A 21,399-nucleotide genomic window follows, 5' to 3' on the forward strand; every position below is an offset into this window, starting at 1 on the left:
GCTCTCGGGCTGGAGCCTGTCCATACAGATAAGACACTTCCAGGTTTGGGGGCAGGGGCCCAGCAGGGCAGACTCTGCCGCCTGAAGCCAAGGCTTTGTAGGGGTGGCCAGATCCACCCGACAGGCCAGCCCTGACACTCAGGGCCTCCTTCCTCCTGTCCGCTGACCTTTGTCCTCTTCCCGTCCAGCCCGGGCTGCAGAGTTCTTTCCCGTCTTCCTTCTCTCGGCCCTCAGCTCCAGGCGCCCCTCCAGGAGCCCAGCTGTCTTCCCAGGCCCTTCCCCAGCAAGGCCTTGCTCCATCTGCACCCCACACACACTCACAGTCTAACCTCAGGCTCAAATTATCCTCCGCGCTGGCAGGAAGAAGGGCAGCCGGCTCCCCGGGGAGGGTGGAGACAGACAGCACCAAATGGGCCGCCCGGAGAAGGGGCCAAGGCTAAAAATGGACAGAGAGGTGTTTGTGGCGGGCCCCTGAGGCTCCTGCCCATCTGCTCCGGTTCGGGCCGGGAGCCTCTTCTGGGCAGGAGGAGGTGCAGACAGGGACGGATGGGGTAGAAGGTGGTGCCTGGAGGAGCTTTGGGCTGCCCCAGGCCCCCCAGCTGGGTGTGGGGCCCCCGTCGCCACAAGCTGCATGCCCGTCTGTCCATTTCTGCCACACACCCCCCCCCTGAGGCCGCACTGCAGCTCTGGGTTCCTATCTTGGGGGTGTGGCCAGAGGGCGCCTGGACCTCCAAGCCAGGCTGCCCCGGCTGGCCGTTTGGCGAAGCCAGGACCCATCTGGAGGCTGGGTGAGGGCCGCTGGAGGCTGGGTGAGGGCCGCTGGAGGCTGGGTGAGGGCCTCTGGAGGCTGGGTGAGGGCCTCTGGAGGCTGGGTGAGGGCCTCTGGAGTCTGGGTGAGGGCCGCTGGAGGCTGGGTGAAGGCCTCTGGAGGCTGGGTGAAGGCCTCTGGAGGCTGGGTGAGGGCCGCTGGAGGCTGGGTGAGGGCCGCTGGGACGGACGGTGGCCTCAGGGTTCCTCTGGCCTCTGGCCGCCCTCACACAGGTGTTCAGCGGAAAGCGGCTGGAGGCCGAGTTCCCCCCTCACCACTCGCAGAGCGCCTTCCCGAAGGCTGCGCCCGCCCCCGGGGGCCCGGCGGGGGAGGGGCCCCTGCAGAGCCTCACCTGCCTCATCGGCGAGAAGGACCTGCGCCTCTTCGAGAAGCTGGGGGACGGCTCCTTCGGCGTGGTGCGCAGGGGCCAGTGGGACGCCCCCTCGGGGAAGACGGTGAGCGGCCGGGGTCCTGTGGGGTGCAGCAAGGAGACAGGCCCCCGGGGGACCGGCAGAGACCCCCCTCTGCCCTCCACGGGGCTCTGTCCCCTCGGCCAGGATGCGGAGGGGGTGGGGACGGGTCGCAGAAGTTCTTGCCCTGGATTCTACTACACTCAGGTTTACCCAGACACAGGCAGCTGTTTCTTTTTAAAGCTACACAGATAACTTATCATAAAAGTTTGGAAACGGTTTTAAAAGCAAGGGGCAAATTGTTGTACTTTCACCAGTCAGGAAGCTGTTAGCATTTCTGCCTCTCTCCCCTTCTCCCCCTCCGGTATTTTGTTGAATTTAGTTAAGATGCAAATTTTAAATACAACTTCTGAAATCTTGCCCTTTCTCTCGGTATTTTATGTAAAGTTCCCCCCCAGAGGGATCAGTGGCATGTACATAATAAAACGTGCAGCCCCTGAGTGCCCAGCTCAGTGCACACAGGCAGGGAGCCACGCCCAGGGCCCGCCGCCAGGGCCTCCCTCCTGCCTCTGTGCCGAGTGTCTCCTTCCTCCAGGGAAGGCTAGTGTTCTGACTTCTGTCACCGTACATTCGTGGTGGTATTATTACATTTAAAGCATTTTTCTCCTACACCAAAACCACTTTTCATGTTTGTTTTTTTAAAAATATATTTTATTGATTTTTTTTTTACAGAGAGGAAGGGAGAGAGGTAGAGAGAAACATCGATGAGAGAGAATCATCAATTAGCTGCCTCTTGCACACCCCCTACTGAAGATGTGCCCACAACCAAGGTACATGCCTTTGACCGGAATCGAACCCAGGACCTTCCAGTCTGCAGGCCGACACTCTTATCCACGGAGCCAAACCGGTTTCGGCAACTTTTCCTGTTTTATAACATTTTAATGTCCTATCGTCACCCTGGTCATCTTTACCAAACGGTCGCTGTGTAATCTGGGCATTCCCTCAGGACAGGGAGGCCCGGAGAGCGGCCCGGGGGCTCAGCCAGCGGCCCTTCCCCGGCCAGGCCAGGGCACCTGTGACACGCTCACCCACCCGAAGGGGCAGATCTGAAGCCAGGCTGTTAGCTGGAGGGAGGAGCAGGCTGGCTCGGGGTGCTGGGGCCCAGGGCCTATCCTGACTCCGTGCCGTCTCCACGCTGGGCAGGTGAGCGTGGCCGTGAAGTGCCTGAAGCCCGACGTGCTGAGCCAGCCTGAGGCCATGGACGACTTCATCCGGGAAGTCAACGCCATGCACTCGCTGGACCACCGAAACCTCATCCGCCTCTACGGGGTGGTGCTCACGCCGCCCATGAAGATGGTGAGTGGGCTGTGGTCTCCGGGCCCCGGGTCGCCCCGTCTCCTGCCTGTGCCGTGGTCACTCCCATCCTGACAAAGGCCAGAGGTCCCCCGGGATCCTGATGTGGTCCCCCCAGACCCTGCTGTGCCGTGGTCACTCCCATCCTGACAAAGGCCAGAGGTCCCCCGGGATCCTGATGTGGTCCCCCCAGACCCTGCTGTGCTGTGGTCACTCCCATCCTGACAAAGGCCAGAGATCCCCCCGGGATCCTGATGTGGTCCCCCCAGACCCTGCTGTGCTGTGGTCACTCCCATCCTGACAAAGGCCAGAGATCCCCCCGGGATCCTGCTGTGGTCCCCCCAGGCCCTGCTGTGCTGTGGTCACTCCCATCCTGACAAAGGCCAGAGATCCCCCCGGGATCCTGATGTGGTCCCCCCAGACCCTGCTGTGCTGTGGTCACTCCCATCCTGACAAAGGCCAGAGATCCCCCCGGGATCCTGCTGTGGTCCCCCCAGGCCCTGCTGTGCTGTGGTCACTCCCATCCTGACAAAGGCCAGAGATCCCCCCGGGATCCTGATGTGGTCCCCCCAGACCCTGCTGTGGCAGGGGGCCTCACAGGGGCCCATGTCCTCCGGCGCCCAGGTCCACCTCTGCACGTTGCTTGCGTTCATTGGCAGAGTCACACCCATGGGAGGCGCGGGTCCAGAGTGTAATCTTGGGGGTTTCTAACGTGAGCCTGTTCGGGTTGCTCCTCTGGGCCTCCGTTTGTTTCCCACCCTGCCTGGAGAGAGAGGCGGGGAAGCTGTAGGACGCCTAGAGGTCCGCTGAGCCAGGCCGGGAAGGAGCGCAGAGCGCCGAGCGCGGGTGGCTCTGGCGGGACGCTGAGGGCGGGCGGGCTCAGCCACGCGTGCTCCTCCCGCCTCCTCCGTGGCCTAGGTGACCGAGCTGGCGCCTCTGGGATCGCTGTTGGACCGGCTTCGCAAGCACCAGGGCCACTTCCTCCTGGGGACGCTGAGCCGCTACGCCGTGCAGGTGGCCGAGGGCATGGGCTACCTGGAGTCCAAGCGCTTCATCCACCGCGACCTGGCCGCCCGCAACCTGCTGCTGGCCGCCCGCGACCTGGTCAAGATCGGGGACTTCGGGCTGATGCGGGCGCTGCCCCAGAACGACGACCACTACGTCATGCAGGAGCACCGCAAGGTGCCCTTCGCCTGGTGAGGGGCAGGCGCTGCCGGCTCAGAGCCCGGGCCCGCCCGTCCCACCCCGGTGCCCGCACACCGAGGCTCAGAGCATCCGGGTCCCACAGCAGCCCTGGTCTCTTCTGGGCCCGGGCTGTCCTTGTGTGCATTTCATTCATTCACTCATTCATTCATTCAGGAGTTTTCATGTGCCAGGCACTGAGACCCAGGGATAAGACTCTGGAGAACTCGGTATGAAGCTCCTAAAATATCAGAAGTTAGCCAGACAAAGATGGGTTGCTAAGCCTGTTCCAGGCAGAGCTAGTGGAAGGCAGGGCCCGACCAGCCTAGACTTTGTCCTCTGAGAGCAGCGATGTTCACCGCGGCCCCGCCCGGCTCACACCCTTGTGTGAGCCAGGCCCGTGCTGAGACCAGTGGGGCCCTCTGGGGTCGCCGGCACCCCAGGGAGCTCAGTCTCCCTGCTTTGAGGTGGACGGCGTCGGTCTAGTTCCACCGGCCGGAAACCCTCCTCATCCAGGATGTACAGTCACCCTGCTTAGTAATGGACCTCATGCCTAGGGGATCATGCATCCTAGGCTGGGCCTGTTGTCCTGGAGTAATGGATAGCATTCCCTTTTGTACCCAAGCGTCCTGGTTTGAGTGGTAATTATAAGGTCACCTGTTTTTAAAAAATATTTTATTGATTTTTTTTTACAGAGAGGAAGGGAGAGGAAGAGAGGCTTAGAAACATCGATGAGAGAGAATCATCGATCAGCTGCCTCCTGCACACCCCCTACTAGCGATGTGCCCGCAACCAAGGTACATGCCCTTGACCGGAATCGAACCTGGGACCCTTCAGTCCACAGGCCGACGCTCTATCCACTGAGCCAGACCGGTCAGGGCGAGGTCACCTGCTGTCACGCAGCCCCCTTGGCACAGCTCTGTGAAGTGAGCTCCCGTTTCACAGATGAGGGATGGGAGGCTCGGAGTGACCTTCTCTGGCTCCACCCCCTGTGGGTGGCAGGGCCAGCCCTCCAGTCCCGTGAGCCATCCTTTGATTCTTCATCCAGAGCGGCTTCCCCTCGCTCGGCGCCTCGGCGCTGCTGGGCTTCCCCGTGCCCGCCTCGCCGCCGCCGTGGTGTCTGTCCTCCTCGGCCCGAGGGCATCCCAGAGAGCGCGTGGGGCGTTTGGGTGAAGCTGGGGTGACTGTTTGCGCCCATCTGTGCTCTTCCCCAGGCCCCGGCCAGATTTCCCGCCCACACCTTCCTGCTGCAATGACCCAAAGGCTAGGATCCTGCCCCAGATCTGGAAACTGTCATCCTCCCACCACAGTTACAGCACAGCCCGAGCTCTGCCTCCTCCCTCTGCTCCTCCTGGAGCCTCTGACTGTCTTCCTGTCCCTGCTTCCCTGGCCTGGCGGCTTCACCCTCGTCCCGCTGTGGGCCGCCTGTGGGTGCCAGACCTGAGCGTTCCTTATTTTCTGCAAGTCTGTGTGTCCCACCGTCAGGACGCCCCGCCCTGCCTCCTCATGCCACGTCCCCGGTACCTGCCGTGGAGCCTGGTCCCTGGGGCCGCACCGTATTGGCTGAGGCTGGGGCTGATGCGGGTGGGGGTGCACGGAGAGGCCTCTGTCTGACCCCTGCCTTGGCCAGGTGTGCCCCGGAGAGCCTGAAGACCCGCACCTTCTCCCACGCCAGCGACACCTGGATGTTCGGGGTGACCCTGTGGGAGATGTTCACCTACGGCCAGGAGCCCTGGATCGGCCTCAATGGCAGTCAGGTGAGGGAGGCGCCCCCTGCAGGGTGGGGAGGGGGTTGGTGTGATTCCTGGCTCCCCACCTGCCCTGTGAGAACTGGCTCTTACCCGCTGGAGTCCCGGCCCCCAGGCTCCGTGTCCGTGTGACCTCTCGGAATGCTGAGCCAAGAGAAGGGCCCCCAGAGATCCGGAGAGGGACAGGTGGGGCTGGCTTGCCTCCATTCTTAGTCCTTGCCGCAGCCACCTGTTCAGCCCCACCTGGAGCCAAAACCGGTTTGGCTCAGTGGTAGAGCGACGGTCTGTGGACTGAAAGGTCTAGGTTCGATTCCGGTCAGGGGCATGTGCGTTGGTTGCGGGCACATCCCTGGTAGGGGGTGTGCAAGAGGCAGCTGGTCGATGTTTCTCTCTCATCGATGTTTCTAGCTCTCTATCCCTCTCCCTTCCTCTCTGTAAAAAATCAATAAAATATATTTTTTAAAGAAGTGAGGCCTGGGGATAGACTCTGCCCCCACAGGACCTGTTCTGGGGTGTGGGCCCGGCAGCCCAAAGCTCCCGCTGTTCCGGGGCCCGGGGGAGGGTGGGAAGGTGAAGAGCAGGGCGCTCTGCCTGTACTCAGCCGGTGCCCCCTCTCCAGATCCTGCACAAGATCGACAAGGAGGGGGAGCGCCTTCCGCGGCCCGAGGACTGCCCCCAGGACATCTACAACGTCATGGCGCAGTGCTGGGCCCACAAGCCGGAGGACCGGCCCTCCTTCGTGGCCCTGCGGGACTTCCTGCTGGAGGTGAGGGCGGGTGCCCGCGGGCCGGGGGTACCGGGCAGGGGAGCAGGGCCAGTCCCAGCTGGGGAGTGACCGGTCTCTCCCTCAGGCCCAGCCCACCGACATGCGGGCCCTGCAGGACTTCGAGGAGCCAGACAAGCTGCACATCCAGATGAACGACGTCATCACCGTCATCGAGGGGAGGTAGGAGCCCGGGCTGCACCCGCACCTGCTCCGCCGTGAAGCGTGCGGGCGGCGGTCCTGCTGGCCAGGAGGTCCTCCAAGGCCCTGCCTCCACGGTCCTGGCCATGCGCAGGCCGTGGGAGGCTGGAGCGGTGCAGCGGCTGGGAGGCAGGGCTGGGGCTGCCTCTGAGTGCTGGGGGCTGGTCTGCAGTGCACGGCTCAGAGGGGTTTCCGCTGCGAAGTCCGCCTCCGCACCCTCTTCCCACTCACCCCGGCCTTGGCTGTGTGGTCAGGGCCACGCCGGGAGACTCTGGAACTCCTGAACGTTCCTCCTCTAATCCTCCCCTTCCCTACCCACCCCCTCCCAGGGGAAGGACTCTTTCGTGTTTTTTAAAAATTTTATTTTATTTTAAATATATTTTATTGGTGTTTTTTTTTTTTTTTTTTTTTTTTTTTTTTTTTTTTTTTACGGAGAGGAAGGGAGAGGGATAGAGAGTTAGAAACATCAATGAGAGAGAGACATCGACCAGCTGCCTTTTGCACCCCCCCACTGGGGATGTGCCCGCAACCAAGGTACATTCCTTGACTGGAATCGAACCTGGGACCTTTCAGTCTGCAGGCCGACGCTGTATCCACTGAGCCAAACCGGTTTCAGCTACCCCCCCCCCCCCCCCAAGGAATATGTTCATTGATTTTGGAGAGAGAGGAATATATTTATAGAGAGAAACATCAATGTGAGAGGAAAACATCGAATCATTGCCTTCCATACCTGCCCCGACTGGGGATCAAACCTACAATGTAGGTATGTGCCATGGCCAAAATCAAACCTTCTTGGTGTATGGGACGATGCTCCAACCAGCTGGGCCACCCAGGTGGGGCGCGACAAGGACTCCTAACTACAACGGGGTGCATTTCAGAACCCCAAGGCCGCCCTACGCCATCCTAACAGCCTCCCCCCCTCACTGAGCCCCCACTGCTGCCCCCAGGGCTCCCTCCGTCCTCTGCTGGGCCCTCACCCTGGCCCCTGTGCCCAGGCTCCCTGCTCAGGGCCTCTGCTCCTGAGCCTCCGTCCCCGTCACTCCTGGCAGCGAGCCTCTCTGCCTGTGAGCAGGCAGCATCTTCTGAGTCACACCCCGGACCAGCAGCCCCACCCACCGCTCACCCCATCCTCTGTTATCTGAGCCTCGGGGCGTCTGAGGGACAGGCTGGGGCAGGGCACGGTGGAGGTACCTTTGGAGGAAGTGGTAGGCATGGAGGGCCGGGAGGGAGGGAGGGAGGGAGGGAGGGAGGGAGGGAGGGAGGGAGGGAGAGGGGGTGCCCTGTGGTCCCAGCTCCCCTGATTCAGGCAGGCAGGGACGGGGGCAGTGCTGTTTCCCCACAAAGCCCTTCCCACTGGACCTCAGGCGTGGGGCACCGGGGCCTGTGGCTGAGCCTTGTGCCATGTGGGGGTGGGTGGCAGGGCAGGGCCTCTGGGCTGCGTTGGTGATGGAGCTGGCGCTGGGACCCAGGCTGGCTGTGGGAGAGGGGCCTGCACCTGCCGAGGCCCTAGCACCTCATCTGTGGCCCGTTGCCTTGGGCACAGCGTCTGGGAACAAGTATTATTATTTTTTTATTAAATATATTCTATTGATTTTTTTACTGAGAGGAAGAGAGAGGGATAGAGAGTTAGAAACATCGATGAGAGAGAATCCTCGATCAGCTGCCTCTTGCACACCCCCTACCGGGGATGTGCCCGCAACCAAGGTACATGCCCTTGACCGGAATCGAACCCAGGACCCTTCAGTCCACAGGCTGACGCTCTATCCACTGAGCCAAACCGGTTTCAGCTGGGAACAAGTATTAATACCACTTGCTGGTGGCTGTGGAGGGAAGCAGAGAGCTTCTAGGATAGAGGCCTGAGGGACAGGAAGGAGCCCAGTCTGTGGTGTGGAGCAGAGAGGCCAGGAGAGGGACCGCAGGCCTGGCCTTTCGGGGAACATTCTGGAAGTAGGAAGATGGGGGTGAGGGCCCCTCTGGAGGTCCATGGCAGCTCGCAAAGCCAGAAGTCTGGGCCTCCCGTCATTCCCACCTCCGGGAACCCGGGACCCTGCCCCTCTGTGCCCTGAAGTCCCCAGGTCCTCACTTGCCCCGTCCCTGCCCTCCGTGCGGTTCTGTGTGCCAGGCCCAGTGTTCCTCAGGGGTGACTCAGAAGCTCCTTGTGTTTCTAAGGCGTGTGTCTCTTTGGCTGGCACCCGGCTCACCTCTGGAGCAAGGGAAGGGAGGGGAGGAGAGGGGAGGAGGGGACCGCCCCTCCCAGGAGGCGGCCGCTGTGGGCATGCCCTGCCCTGCCTTCCCTCACAGACTCCCCGCTGCCTGCCAGTGTGGGCTCCTGGGCGCTCTCTCCAGGGCCCGCGATGTGGACCCCAGTGCCCGCCCTGGGTCCCTGGAGCTTCTCGGAGGTGGGAGGTGAGGGGCGGGAGGCCGGACTGCGTGGGGCTGAGGGGTGGGCCTGTGGGTCAGCGGTACCAGAGCCTCCGCTCTGCCCTCGTTCTCTCAGTGCCCCGTCTCCGTCGGGCTGGCTGTCTCCGTGGGTCCGGGCGGATGGAGCTCTCTGCTCTGTGAGTCCCTTTGGGCCTGTGTTTGTACGTGCGGGCCGCTGGCTGCTTCTCTGCCTCCCCTGAGCCCGGCTCTCGGCTCTCTCCCTATCGGGCCTCTCCTGTCGGGGTTGAATGAGTCTGCCAGACGCTGTCTCCAGGATTTGTTTCCTCGTCCCGAGCCTGGGGCCCCCCTGGTCCTCGGCTCTGATTCTGTATGTGGGTTCAGTGCTTCTCGGGGTTCCGGGCAGCAGGCAGAGGGACACTCGATGCCGTGTGAGCCACGCTTGGGGGCTGGGTCTAGATTGGGCAGGCGGTGCCTGTTCTTTTTCGGGGTCTCGTTTGGAGGCTGGGGTGGCTGGTGGCACTTTTCTGTGTTTACAGAACTGGGACACAGGGCGAGGCCTTGAGGTCCTGCAGGTCCCTGGCCTGGCCCCGTCCCCGGAGCCTCTGATTCCGTTAGTGTGGGGGGCAGGGGGCGGCCAGGTCTGTGCTGTTCCTCGGGGCCAGGGGCTCCTGGGACACCGGAGAGAAGTGGGTGGGTGGGTTTGAATGTTTAACCGATACTTGCCAGCCATTTCTGGATTACCCGAGGCCAGGACTGGGACCGGGGCTGGGATTTCAGAGGCTGGTTCCCGATGGGGCTGGGCCACTGTAGCCGCTGTAGCCAGACCCGGGTTTGCTAGGTGCTGCTGCACATATTGCTTGTCCCAGAACACTGACAGGAAGCAGGAAGGAGAAAGTTCTTGCTGGAGGTACTGGGCCCGTTTCTCCCTCCCCTAGGGACTCCCCCTCTGTGTCTGTCTTTGCAGCAGTGACTGATGGCATGGTGGGGCCCGTCCTCTTGTTGCCATGGAGACGCGGGCCTGTTGGTGGAAGGAGAAGGGAGGGTGTGGCCAGAGCAGGCTGGAGGGGAGCACTGGGCTTGGTCCTCTCTGGGCTGCTGGCACCTCAGCCCCCCTGAGCCTCAGGGGAGACGTGGACAGTGCGACACAGCCTGGGCCACTCATTGGCTGTCTCAGGAGGCTCATTTGAGTCTCGTTAGGCTGATGTGCAATTTCCAAGGGGCTCCTTTCACACACACTCACACTCATATACACTCATACACACTCTCACACACACACACTCTCTCTCATACTCACACACATACACACACACAATCACACATACATACACACACACACACGCACACACACTCACACACACACTCACACACACTCACACACACACATGCACACACACACTCACACTCAGTCACACATACACACTCACACTCAGACACATTCTCACACACACAATCACACATACACACACTCACACACACACACTCACACTCAGACACACACACACAGTCAGACACACATACACACTCACACTCAGACACACTCTCACACACACACTCTCTCATACTCACACACATACACACTCATACACACACTCACACTCACACTTAGACACTCACACACACTCACACTCAGACACAAACTCACACACACACTCACACACTCACACACACACACACACACTCACACACACACACACACACTCACACACACTCACACTCTGCACTCTGACTTCCCCTCTAGGAACAGCTGTTTTGGGGGGTGTCAGGACGCCCAGCAGGCATGGGGGCGCTCACCTGGCCTCCCTGTGATGAAGGGGTGGGCTTGGCGCCCCGTCTTGCTCTCCGAAGTGAGTCCAGATGAGGCTCCTGTGGAAGGAGCTTGTCTTGTTGGCAAAGGAAAGACGGCGAGGGCCTCTGCCAGCCTGGCCCGCGCAGCCCCACGGAGGCTCTGAGCCCTGCACCCCCGCCTGCGCCTGCTGCTCACCCGGAGGGAGCAAGGGCCTGACAGGCGTGTGGAGCGAGTCAGCGCCGCCGGGGCTGGGTCCGGGGGGGCTCTGCTGGGTCTGGGGGGGCTCTGCGGGGTCTGGGGGGGCTCTGCTGGGTCTGAGGGGCTCTGCTGGGTCTGGGGGTGCTCTGCTGGGTCTGGGGGTGCTCTGCTGGGTCTGGGAGGGCTCTGCTGGGTCTGGGAGGGCCCTGCTGGGTCTGGGGGGGCTCTGCTGGGTCTGGGGGTGCTCTGCTGGGTCTGAGGGGGCTCTGCTGGGTCTGGGGGTGCTCTGCTGGGTCTGGGGGTGCTCTGCTGGGTCTGGGAGGGCTCTGCTGGGTCTGGGAGGGCCCTGCTGGGTCTGGGGGGGCTCTGCTGGGTCTGGGGGTGCTCTGCTGGGTCTGAGGGGGCTCTGCTGGGTCTGGGGGCGCTCTGCTGGGTCTGAGGGGGCTCTGCTGGGTCTGGGAGGGCTCTGCTGGGTCTGGGGGGGCTCTGCTGGGTCTGGGAGGGCTCTGCTGGGTCTGAGGGGCTCTGCTGGGTCTGGGGGGGCCCTGCTGGGTCTGGGAGGGCCCTGCTGGGTCTGGGAGGGCTCTGCTGGGTCTGGGGGGGCTCTGCTGGGTCTGGGGGGGCCCTGCTGGGTCTGGGAGGGCTCTGCTGGGTCTGGGGGGGCTCTGTGGGGCCCGCAGAGCCTGGGGAGCCAGCCCGTGTTGGGGAGCAGCAGGGCCCGGTGCCAGGCACGCTCCGACCCTCTCCCAGGCACCCGCCCCGTCGGCCGGGAGGGGGGCGCTTCTCCTCGGAGGCCCGCTATTTTCGATCGCTTTCTTCCTCCCCGGGTGTTGTCCTGGCTCCTTCCGTCCCTTCCTGCCTCCCCGCCCGGCGGGCAGGGTGGTGAGCACTGGGCTGGGTCTGGTGGCCGGTCAGCGCTGTGCTGGCCAGGAGGCTGGGCTCCCATCCCTCACCTCACCTCTCGGCTCCCGAGGACTGTCAGCTCATGGGATCGCCTTGGGTCTGGGTCTCTGGGACTCGCCGTGCGGGGCTGCTGCAGCCCCTGCGAGTGGCGTGTGTGTGTGTGTGTGTGTGTGTGTGTGTCCCGGGGAGGGCCCAGGTGCTGGGCCTCCACGCCTCCTCCACACGCCTGGCCGTGGACAGGTGACGTATGGCTGGGGGTGACGGCGAGAGCGTGCAGCTTGGTGCCACACGCGGCCGCCACAGCAGCGGGCGCTGTCACCCCTCTGCCTCAGCCCCAGCTCCGCCCACGTCCTCCGGGTGGTGGTCCGGCAGCAGAGGCAGGAGCCGTAGGGCCTGTGGCTTACTGGGGTGTGAAATGTCCAGGAGGGCGCTCTGTTCTCTGCCTGCCCCCCCCCCACACCTCCCAGGAGGCTTAGGCTGCCTGCCAGGTTTCGTGTCAGAGGTCAGAGGTCAGAGGTCAGAGCGAGGTGCCGGGGGTCCAGCCGCACTGGGAGGCGGGTCCCCTCTGGGTCCTGGCTTAGGACAGGAGTGGAGCTCCTCCTCCGAGGAGGATGGGGCAAGGGCGAGGGTCCCGCAGCCCGGCCAGGGGCGGGCGGAGGCCCTGGGCCCGTGGAGACGGGTGAGCTGAGTGTGGGCTGCCAGGGTGCTCGCGTGGGCCCCTGAAGCTGAGGACTCCCGGTTCGGGGCTCGAGAGCGACGCCGGGCGGCGAGCAAAGGACCGGAGCCCGGCCTCGCCGGGAGGAGGCGGGCGAGGCGACACGGGGGGAGAAGGGCCCGGGTCACAGACTGACAGCGGGTTTGAATCCCGGGTCTTCCTCCATCGTCCTGGCAGCAGCAGGAGGGTCGTGTTGCTCGTCGGAACCTGCTTTGTTACTGTGACGTCTAGGGAGAGCCGGGTGACTCACCGAGGTGGCTCAGAGGAAGGCTGTGTGCAAACGGCCAGGCCCCGTGCGGGGTGTGGTCGTGGGGGCTGCGGGGAGGCAGGCGAAGGCAGCCCAGCTGGGCCCGGCCCGGCCTCCGCCTCCTCCACCGCGCCTGGTGCCGACCGTGCCCCTCACCCCCCTGCAGGGCTGAGCACTACTGGTGGCGCGGGCAGAACACGCGGACGCTGTGCGTGGGGCCCTTCCCGCGGCACGTGGTGACCTCCGTGGCCGGCCTGTCGGCCCAGGACATCAGCCAGCCCCTGCAGAACAGCTTCATCCACACCGGCCATGGCGACAGCGACCCCCGCCACTGCTGGGGCTTCCCCGACAAGATCGACGAGTGAGTGTGGGCCGGGCCCGTGGGCAGACCGCAGGGCTCAGAGCTCCCCCTGCCGCCGCCCCACCTGGGGGGTGGGTCTCCTTAAGTGAGAGGACAGGTCCCTGGGGCATCTGGGGAAGCAGAGGAGCACAGTCAGTCACTTCCTGGGGGCCCCGCCCCAGGGCTCCCGCGAAGCTCCTCCTACCAGGCCTCCGGCCCCTGCTGCCTGGGGCCTCCGGGCCCCTCTCCACGGCCTTCTCCTGACTGCGGGCGCCCCTGACTGCAGGCCCCTCTCCGCGGCCTTCTCCTGACTGCGGGCGCCCCTGACTGCGGGCCCCTCTCCGCGGCCTTCTCCTGACTGCGGGCGCCTCTGGCACGTGCTGCCCTGAGGGACGTGGCGAGGCAGACCCCTCAGCTCCATGCTCCCCACACCTGAACACTACGTGTGTGTGTGTGTGTGTGTGTGTGTGTGTGTGTGTCTCCCGCTCACAGAGCCCGGTGAGGGCCGGATGTGTGTGTGTGTGTGGGGGTGTGTGTCTCGCTCACAGAGCCCGGTGAGGGCCGGATGTGTGTGTGTGTGTGTGTGTGTGTGTGTGTGTCTCGCTCACAGAGCCCGGTGAGGGCCGTGTGTGTGTGTGTGTGTGTGTGTGTGTGTGTGTCTCGCTCACAGAGCCCGGTGAGGGCCGGGTGTGTGTGTGTGTGTGTGTGTGTGTCTCTCTCTCTCACACAGGAGCCCGGTGAGGGCCGGGTGTGTGTGTGTGTGTGTGTGGGTGTGTGTGTCTCGCTCACAGAGCCCGGTGAGGGCCGGGTGTGTGTGTGTGTGTCTCTCGCTCACAGAGCCCGGTGAGGGCCGGATGTGTGTGTGTGTGTGTGTGTGTCTCTCTCTCACACAGGAGCCCGGTGAAGGCCGGGTGTGTGTGTGTGTGTGTGTGTGTGTGTGTCTCTCGCTCACAGAGCCCGGTGAGGGCCGGGTGTGTGTGTGTGTGTGTGTGTGTGTGTGTGTGTGTGTGTTGCTCACAGGAGCCCGGTGAGGGCCGGGTGTGTGTGTGTGTGTGTGTGTGTGTGTGTGTGTCTCGCTCACAGAGCCCGGTGAGGGCTGGAGGGTGGGGCAGGAGAGCACAGCTCCCTCCGTGGGGCCGTTGCCCTCTGCCCTGCTCCCGCCGTGCCGCCCCAGCCCAGCCCCATTCCTCCGGGCTTTCGTCAGCCCCGGTGACTAAGTCCCAGATCTGACAGTCGCACAGGGTGAGGGCCCGCCCTGGCAGTGGGGCAGAAGGATGTCTGCTGCCCACCCTGACCGGGGACGTGGCCGGATGCCCCGGGCCTGGCAGGAGAGCAGACAGTGTGCCAGCAGGTGGCTGCGGGTGTGGGCTGGGCGCTGTGGGGGCTGCGCAGGGCAGCTCTGCCCTTGTAGGGTGTTGTTGGAGCCCCGACAGTCCTAGACATTTGACTCGCAGCCAGGAGTCCTCTCCCTGCCCTCTTGCCACAGCACCTCCCCGGGGTGCAGCTCGGCTCTCCCGAAGGGAGCTGCCGGGAGCCAGAGCCTGTGCCGCAGACCCCGGTCCGCAGGGCTTGTGGAGGCGGGCCCTGGACGCTGACCCGGGGCGGGGGGCAGCCCCAGCAGCTCCCCAGAGGGTCCTCACGGCCACACCCCTCGCCGGCGCCCCGTGACCCCCTGCTCTCCCCGCAGACTGTACCTGGGAAACCCCATGGACCCTCCCGACCTGCTGAGCGTGGAGCTGAGCGCCCCCCGCCCCGCCCAGCCCCTGGGCAGGGCAAAAAGTAAGAGCCCCGCTGCCTGGCGGCCCCTCGCGCACTGGCTGCCCGGGCACCGTCCTCAGTGCGCCCTGAGCGGCCGGCCGGCTCCGTGACGGGGCCAGCACAGCAGGGCCCGGTGTCCCGGCTCCGCTGGGTGGGGGCGGGACTGGGAGGCCGCTGTGTCCGCCGAGGTGGCCCCGGGTCAGCGCTGTGTCGGCCGCCTGAGCTCTCCTCACCCCTCCTCGCCGCGCGGAGCCGGGCTTCCTCACACACTCTCACCCCCTCTCCTCTCCTGAGCCAAACCACCCCCCGGGCTTCATCTTGGCCAGGAGCCTCATCCACCCCCCGGATCCTGGCCTGGTGTTCCGGGCCAGCCCCCATCCTGCCGCCCCATTGCTTCCCATCGCACCGAGTGCCTCGTCCACGGGCCCCTATTCACCGCTCGCTCTCTCTCTCTCTCTCTCTCTCTCTCTCTCTCTCTTTCCCCGCCCTCTGCTCTCTGTCCGGCCTGCCCCCCTCCCTGTCCCCTGTCCGTCCTGCTCTGCCCTCCTCCCTGTCCTCTGTCCGGCTCTGCCCCCCTCCCTGTCCTCTGTCCGGCTCTGCCCCCCTCCCTGTCCTCTGTCCGTCCTGCTCTGCCCCCTCTCCCCTGCGCATGGCCCTCCTGCAGGGGAGCGCCCGCCTCGCCCACCGCAGCCTGCCATCTTCGCGCAGAGTAAGTGGGGCCGCTCTCGGCGCCTCGGCCCCCGCCCCCTCTCCCTCTGTCCTCTCCTCCCTCCTCTCCTGGAAGGTACAGGCCCTGCGGCCGGCTGGGCGGGAGGGGAGGGGAGCGTGCTGTGAGCTTCGGCTGCTGACCCGGCCCAGCATGCCCGCCTCTCCTTTCAACACCCCCCCACTCCGCCCCCCCCCCCCAAAAAAAAGCCGGGGCTTCTGGTGCCTCCCTCTGCCTCTCCCCCTGCCTGGCCTGCCTCACGCCCTCTGCAGCCAGCAGAGGCCTGGCACTCAGGATGGCGGGCCAGGGGCCCCTGCTGCTCTTAGTGGTGGGAGGGGCCCCCCCCCCCCCCCCCCCCCGCCTGCACTAATGGTGTGGAAACGGGGCGGGAGAGGGGCTGCTAACCAGGGGCTGGGGCATTGGGGTCTTGTGTGGATGGAGGGGCATCAGAGGCAGGTGGGGGTGGGGGTCCCTTGCTCCAGCTGGGGGAGGCAGGGGCTCGCCCGCCCTGCAGAGGGGGCTGGCCGCGTCCAGAGCAGGCTCTGCCCTCCCGTCTGAACGGCGTTGCTGTGCGCTGAGAATCTGGCCGCCGAGGGCCAGTTCCCGGGGAGCGGGCGGGGGGCCCTGGGCTCTCTTCCCCGCACCCCACCGCCCCCGTGCCCCCGCCTGACGCCGCCTCCCCGTCCGGGTCTCCCGTCTGCCGCAGAACCGGCCTACGACCCCGTGAGCGAGGACCAAGACCCCTTGTCCGGCGACTTCAAGAGGCTGGGCGTGCGGAAGCCGGGCCTGCCCCGCGGGCTGTGGCTGGCCAAGCCCTCGGCCCGCGTGTCGGGCACCAAGACCGGCCGCGGCGGCGCCGCCGAGGTCACGCTCATCGACTTCGGGGAGGAGCCGGCCCCGCGGCCCCGCACGCCCTCGCTGGCGCAGCTGGCCATGGACGCCTGCTCCCTGCTGGACAAGACGCCGCCGCAGAGCCCCACGCGGGCGCTGCCCCGGCCGCTGCACCCCACGCCCGTGGTGGACTGGGACGCCCGCCCGCTGCCCCCGCCGCCCGCCTACGACGACGTGGCGCAGGACGAGGACGAGGACGACTTCGAGGTCCGCGCCATCAACGGCGCCCCGGCGGGCGACCCCAGCGACGGCCTCGCGCCCGCGCCGCCGCGGCTCCTGGCCCCGCTGGAGGACAACCTGTTCCTCCCGCCCCAGGGCGGCCGGCCCCCCAGCTCGGCGCAGACCGCGGAGATCTTCCAGGCCCTGCAGCGGGAGTGCATGCTGAGGCTGCAGGTGCCCGCCAGCCCGCGGGCCCTCGCGCCCAGCCCCGCCGGCGAGGACAAGCCCCAGGTGCCCCCCCGGGTGCCCATCCCCCCGCGGCCCGCGCGCCTGCGCGGCGGGGAGCTGTCCCCCGCCCCCTCGGGCGAGGAGGAGCCGGCGGGGTGGTGGCCCGGCCCCGCCTCCCCGCCCCGGGTGCCTCCCCGGGAGCCCCTGTCCCCTCAGGGCTCCAGGACCCCCAGCCCCCTGGTGCCGCGCGGCGGCTCCCCGCTGCCGCCCCGGCTCTCCAGCTCGCCCGGGAAGGCCATGCCCACCACCCAGAGCTTCGCCTCGGACCCCAAGTACGCCACCCCCCAGGTGATCCAGGCGCCCGGCCCGCGGGCCGGCCCCTGCATCCTGCCCATCGTCCGCGACGGCAAGAAGGTCAGCAGCACCCACTACTACCTGCTGCCCGAGCGCCCGCCCTACCTGGAGCGCTACCGGCGCTTCCTGCGGGAGGCGCAGGGCCCCGAGGAGCCCGCGCCCCTGCCCGCGCCCCTGCTGCCCCCGCCCGGCGCGCCGGCCCCCGCCGCCCCCACCGCCACCGTTCGGCCCATGCCCCAGGCCGCCCCGGACCCCAAGGCCAACTTCTCCGCCAACAACAGCAACCCGGGGGTCCGGCCGCCTGCCCCAAGGGCCACTGCCTGGCTGTCACAGAGGGGCTGCCCGGGGGACGTGCCCGAGGTTGTACGGCCGACGGATAAGATCCAGATGGTGAGCCTCGGGCCTGGCTGTCCGGTGAGGGGGGCGGGAGCCCGAGGGGCCCAGGGGAATGGGCCCCGCGGGCGCTGACCGGGGGCGGGTGTGCCCAGCTGCAGGCCATGGTGCATGGGGTGACCACAGAGGAGTGCCAGGCGGCCCTGCAGAGCCACAGCTGGAACGTGCAAAGGGCTGCCCAGTATCTGAAGGTACCACGACCGCCTGCCCGCTCTGGTTTTCAGGGACCCTGAGGACCGGCTCCGCGGCTCGCTCCCCCTCCCCGCCCCCTGGCTCTCCTCTGCCCCACCCTGCCTGGCTCCTTGGCCCCGCGTGTCCCACGCACCCCCTCTGCCCTCAGGTGGAGCAGCTCTTCGGGCTGGGCCTGCGGCCGCGGGGCGAGTGCCACAAAGTGCTGGAGATGTTCGACTGGAACCTGGAGCAGGCCGGCTGCCACCTCCTGGGCTCCTGTGGGCCCGCCCACCACAAGTGAGCGCCCCTTCCCTGTCACCCTGTTCCCGAGGGGTGTCCGCAGCCACACAGCAGGGGACGGGGCACGGGTCCCCAGCGGGAGGAGGCGGGCCCAGTCCCAGGACGCAGTGGCTCGGGGCAAAAGCAGTTTCTCCGAAGGGCCTTCACGTAGACGTTTAGCCTCGTGGTTCAGATGAGCTGACGAGTGGACGAGGACGTCGGAGCCTCTCTGGTTTCTGAGCTTTGTTTCCCGGGCGCCCCCAGCACCCTGAGCCACTCCAGGGGGCGGGGGGTGGGGGGGCAGCTGTTTAGGACCCAGGGATTTAAATAGGTATTTCACCTCTGCACCTCATAGTTCAAAGTAACACTTAGAGCGTAAGTGCCTTTTTAAAGGAATGTGTAATCAAAAAAAGTCCATTACTTTTCTGTAAAAAACTGTAGGTATATCCTATCTAATGAAATAGTAATATGCAAGTTGACCATCACTCCAACACACAAGATGGCCGCCCCCATGTGGCCAAAGATCCTGCCCCCATGTGGTCAAAGATGGCTGGCAGGGGAGGACCGTTGTGGGCGATCAGGCCAGCAGGGGAGGGCAATTGCGAGGGACCCAGGCCTGCAAGGGAGGGCAGTTAGGGGTGACCAGGCCTGCAAGGGAGGGCAGTTAGGGGGGACCAGGTCTGCAAGGGAGGGCAGTTGTGGGGGACCAGGTCTGCAAGGGAGGGCAGTTAGGGATGAACATACCAGCAGAAGAGGGCAGTTGGGGGTGACCAGGCCTTCAGGGGAGGGCAGTTGGTAGGGGGGTCCAGGTCTGCAGGGAAGGACAGTTAGGGGTGACCAGGCTGGCAGGGGAGGGCAGTTAAGGGCAATCAGGTCAGCAGGGGAGCAGTTAGGCAGCAAGCGATCAGGTTGGCAGGGGAGTGGTTAGGGGGTGATCAGGCTGGCAGGCCATCGGGGCAATCAGGCTGGCAGGCAGGTAGGTGAGCGGTTGGGAGCCAGCAGTCCTGGATTGTGAGAGGGATGTCGGACTGCTCATTTAGGCTAGTCCCATAAGGAGTCGCAGATTGGAGAGGGTGCAGGCTGGGCTGAGTAACACGAATTTCGTGCACTGGGCCTCTAGTGTATATATAATAGAACAATAGTTATAAAATAACATGCAGCAGTATGCAGTATAGATATGTACATGAGTTTTATAAAGTGAAAAAGGGGTGGGATGGGTAAATTCCAGCGGCGTTGTGGGAGGCGCGGGTGGGATGTGGGGTTTCAGAGCAGTTGGGCTGTGGCAGCAGACAGTTGGGGTTGGACCCTAGTGCCCGTTGACGTCGCGTCAGCTCACACAGGTGTCCCCACCTCTCAGCGCCCTCGTCTGTGTTGGAATGACGCTGCCTGCGTCATTTCAGTTCCTTCAATCAAAGAAAAAAGGCACCCCAGGATAAGCTCCAGAACTATTGCCTAGAACTACCAGTTTTCAACCGATTGCCTGGCACAGAGATGCCCTTTCACACTAGGCACACTCCCACACAGGGCACACTCCTGCACAGGGCACACTCCTGCACTGGGTACGCCCCCGCTCTGGGCATGCTCTTTGCACCGGGCACAGTTGATGGACGGGCTTTCTGGTTGTTTTTCCTCCTTTAGGCGCTGAGCTGTCTGGAGAGCCAGGACATGTGCCCTGAAGGAATCCCTTGAGCCTGTCCGTCTGACGGGGGTGGGGAGAGGCCCTCCCAGGCCCGGAGACCCTGCGGACACCCACTGGCAGAGCGAGGCTGAGGCAGCAGGCGGCTGGGAGCCCCGCCCCGCCTGCTCCTCCCTCACCCAGCACCATCCCAGCGGCTTCAGTTCAGCCCCCGGGCCCCAGGCCGAGGTGCAAGACGTTGCTGTGAAGGCTCGCGCGTGCGGGGGTGGCCTCAGCAGGCCTGCGGCTGGCGTGCCCCTGTGCATCCACCCGGTGGGGCTGCCGCTGGAGTGTGTCCCCACGCCCTGCCCGGGGGGAGGCCAGGCGAGGCCTTGGGCGGGAGGGTGTGTTGGCCACACGGAAGGTGGACGAGCACGCGGCGGGGCCCGTGCCCAGAGAGCCCCTGGGCTCTGGGGTGTCGGACAGGAGGTGACGGTGGCCCCGCCGGAGACAGTGTTTGGGACTTGGCTGCTCTCAGGATCCTGTGCCTGGCAGTAGCCTGCAGCGGCCCAGGAAGAGGGCATCGGTGCCAGCCGATCTCTGGCAGGGACCAGGGCCCACGGCCCCAGGTTGGAAGGAGACCAAAGGGGTAGCTTCCCGGGAGGGATACTCGAGCTTCCTCCCACCCAGCTCTTCCCCTGTGCTGTTCCCTCTTCCCACCCGTCTCTGTCGCCAGAGTCGCTGCCCCAGCTACGGATACCTGCTTCTTCCAGAGAAATAAAATTAGTTTCTATTTTACGTTACTTCCTCCTTGTGCCTGCCTGTGTCTTTGCCTCTTGGTCAGCCGCCTGAGGCCTCGGGGTGCTCCTAGGCCGCCACCGTCTGGCCATGGCAGCAGGCCTCAGAGCGCCACCTGTGGGCAGAGGAAGGAAGTGCAGGGCTGGTGGACCTAAGGGTTTCTCCCTTTTCCTGAACTGGCCGAGGGGCGGAGCCCCCGCTGGCTCACAGTCCCCGTGTTTTTGCTGCAGATACGTAAGGCAGGATCTACTGCAGGAGAGAGTGCAGTAACTGCATTCGCTGGGCTCAGCCAGAAACTTCAGTAACAAGCAAGGCTTCAATGTGGATAAATATTTTAATATTTTAATTTTGTGTTTCTGACTACCTGATCCTTCACATGGCTCAAAATTCAAAAGGTACTGAAGGGTATACAGTGAAGTCTCCCACCACAGCTACCACCTGCCCCGCTCCTCCTAAGCTGGTCTGATCATCAGTTTCTCGTGTGTGTGTGTGTGTGTGTGTGTGTATCCCACTTAGCAGTATTTTAAAAAATATATTTTATTGATTTTTCACAGAGAGAAAGAAAGGGATAGAGAGTTAGAAACATCGATGAGAAAGAAACATCAATTAGCTGCTGCTTGCACACCTCATACTGGGACGTGCCCACAACCAAGGTACATGCCCTTGACCGGAATCAAACCTGGGACCCTTCAGTCTGCAGGTTGACGCTCTATCCGCTGAGCCAAACCAGTTTCGGCTTAACAGTATTTTGAAGAGTTCCCTAGCCACTGAGAAAGTGTCGCTGTCCCTGGTTGGGGGGGCCTGTGTGTATGGATATACCATAATCTAACCAGGCCCCTTTTGATGAAGGGATATTTTGGTTTCTAATCCTTTGCAATTGCAACCACTGCTGCAATAAATAGCATATGCGGGTTATTTTTCACCTCCAGCTGAAGGATGAGTTTCCAGGAATGAGACTCCTGCAAAGGAGAATGTGTGCAGTAATGATGGGTCTCGCTGAAGGACTGGCTC

At 64.3% G+C, this 21,399-nt stretch overlaps 1 protein-coding gene across 16 annotated transcripts in view; it reads left to right on the forward strand.

Annotated features, from left to right (window-relative positions):
- Positions 1 to 20,393, forward strand: part of TNK2 (tyrosine kinase non receptor 2) — a gene marked incomplete at its 3' end in the record, with an annotated part of 51,757 nt that extends 31,364 nt beyond the window's left edge. For 5 of the 16 annotated variants that reach the window (XM_084871530.1, XM_084871531.1, XM_084871532.1 and 2 more), the window contains exons 4-16: positions 1,042 to 1,263; positions 2,422 to 2,574; positions 3,490 to 3,767; positions 5,384 to 5,510; positions 6,121 to 6,267; positions 6,353 to 6,447; positions 12,863 to 13,057; positions 14,724 to 14,815; positions 15,459 to 15,503; positions 16,207 to 17,522; positions 17,621 to 17,716; positions 17,866 to 17,993; positions 19,614 to 20,393. In XM_084871530.1, coding sequence (XP_084727656.1) covers positions 1,042 to 1,263; positions 2,422 to 2,574; positions 3,490 to 3,767; positions 5,384 to 5,510; positions 6,121 to 6,267; positions 6,353 to 6,447; positions 12,863 to 13,057; positions 14,724 to 14,815; positions 15,459 to 15,503; positions 16,207 to 17,522; positions 17,621 to 17,716; positions 17,866 to 17,993; positions 19,614 to 19,620 — 2,901 coding nt within the window. Of the gene's footprint in view, positions 1 to 1,041; positions 1,264 to 2,421; positions 2,575 to 3,489; positions 3,768 to 5,383; positions 5,511 to 6,120; positions 6,268 to 6,352; positions 6,448 to 12,862; positions 13,058 to 14,723; positions 14,816 to 15,458; positions 15,504 to 16,206; positions 17,523 to 17,620; positions 17,717 to 17,749; positions 17,998 to 19,613 lie in introns of those variants that run through there. The other 11 variants (XM_084871527.1, XM_084871525.1, XM_084871520.1 and 8 more) reach the window with 8 other exon arrangements.
- Positions 20,394 to 21,399: the final 1,006 nt, after the last annotated feature.

This window comes from Pipistrellus hanaki (genome assembly GCF_964339955.1).
Source record: "Pipistrellus hanaki genome assembly, chromosome: 2".
Taxonomy (NCBI): Eukaryota; Metazoa; Chordata; class Mammalia; order Chiroptera; family Vespertilionidae; genus Pipistrellus; species Pipistrellus hanaki.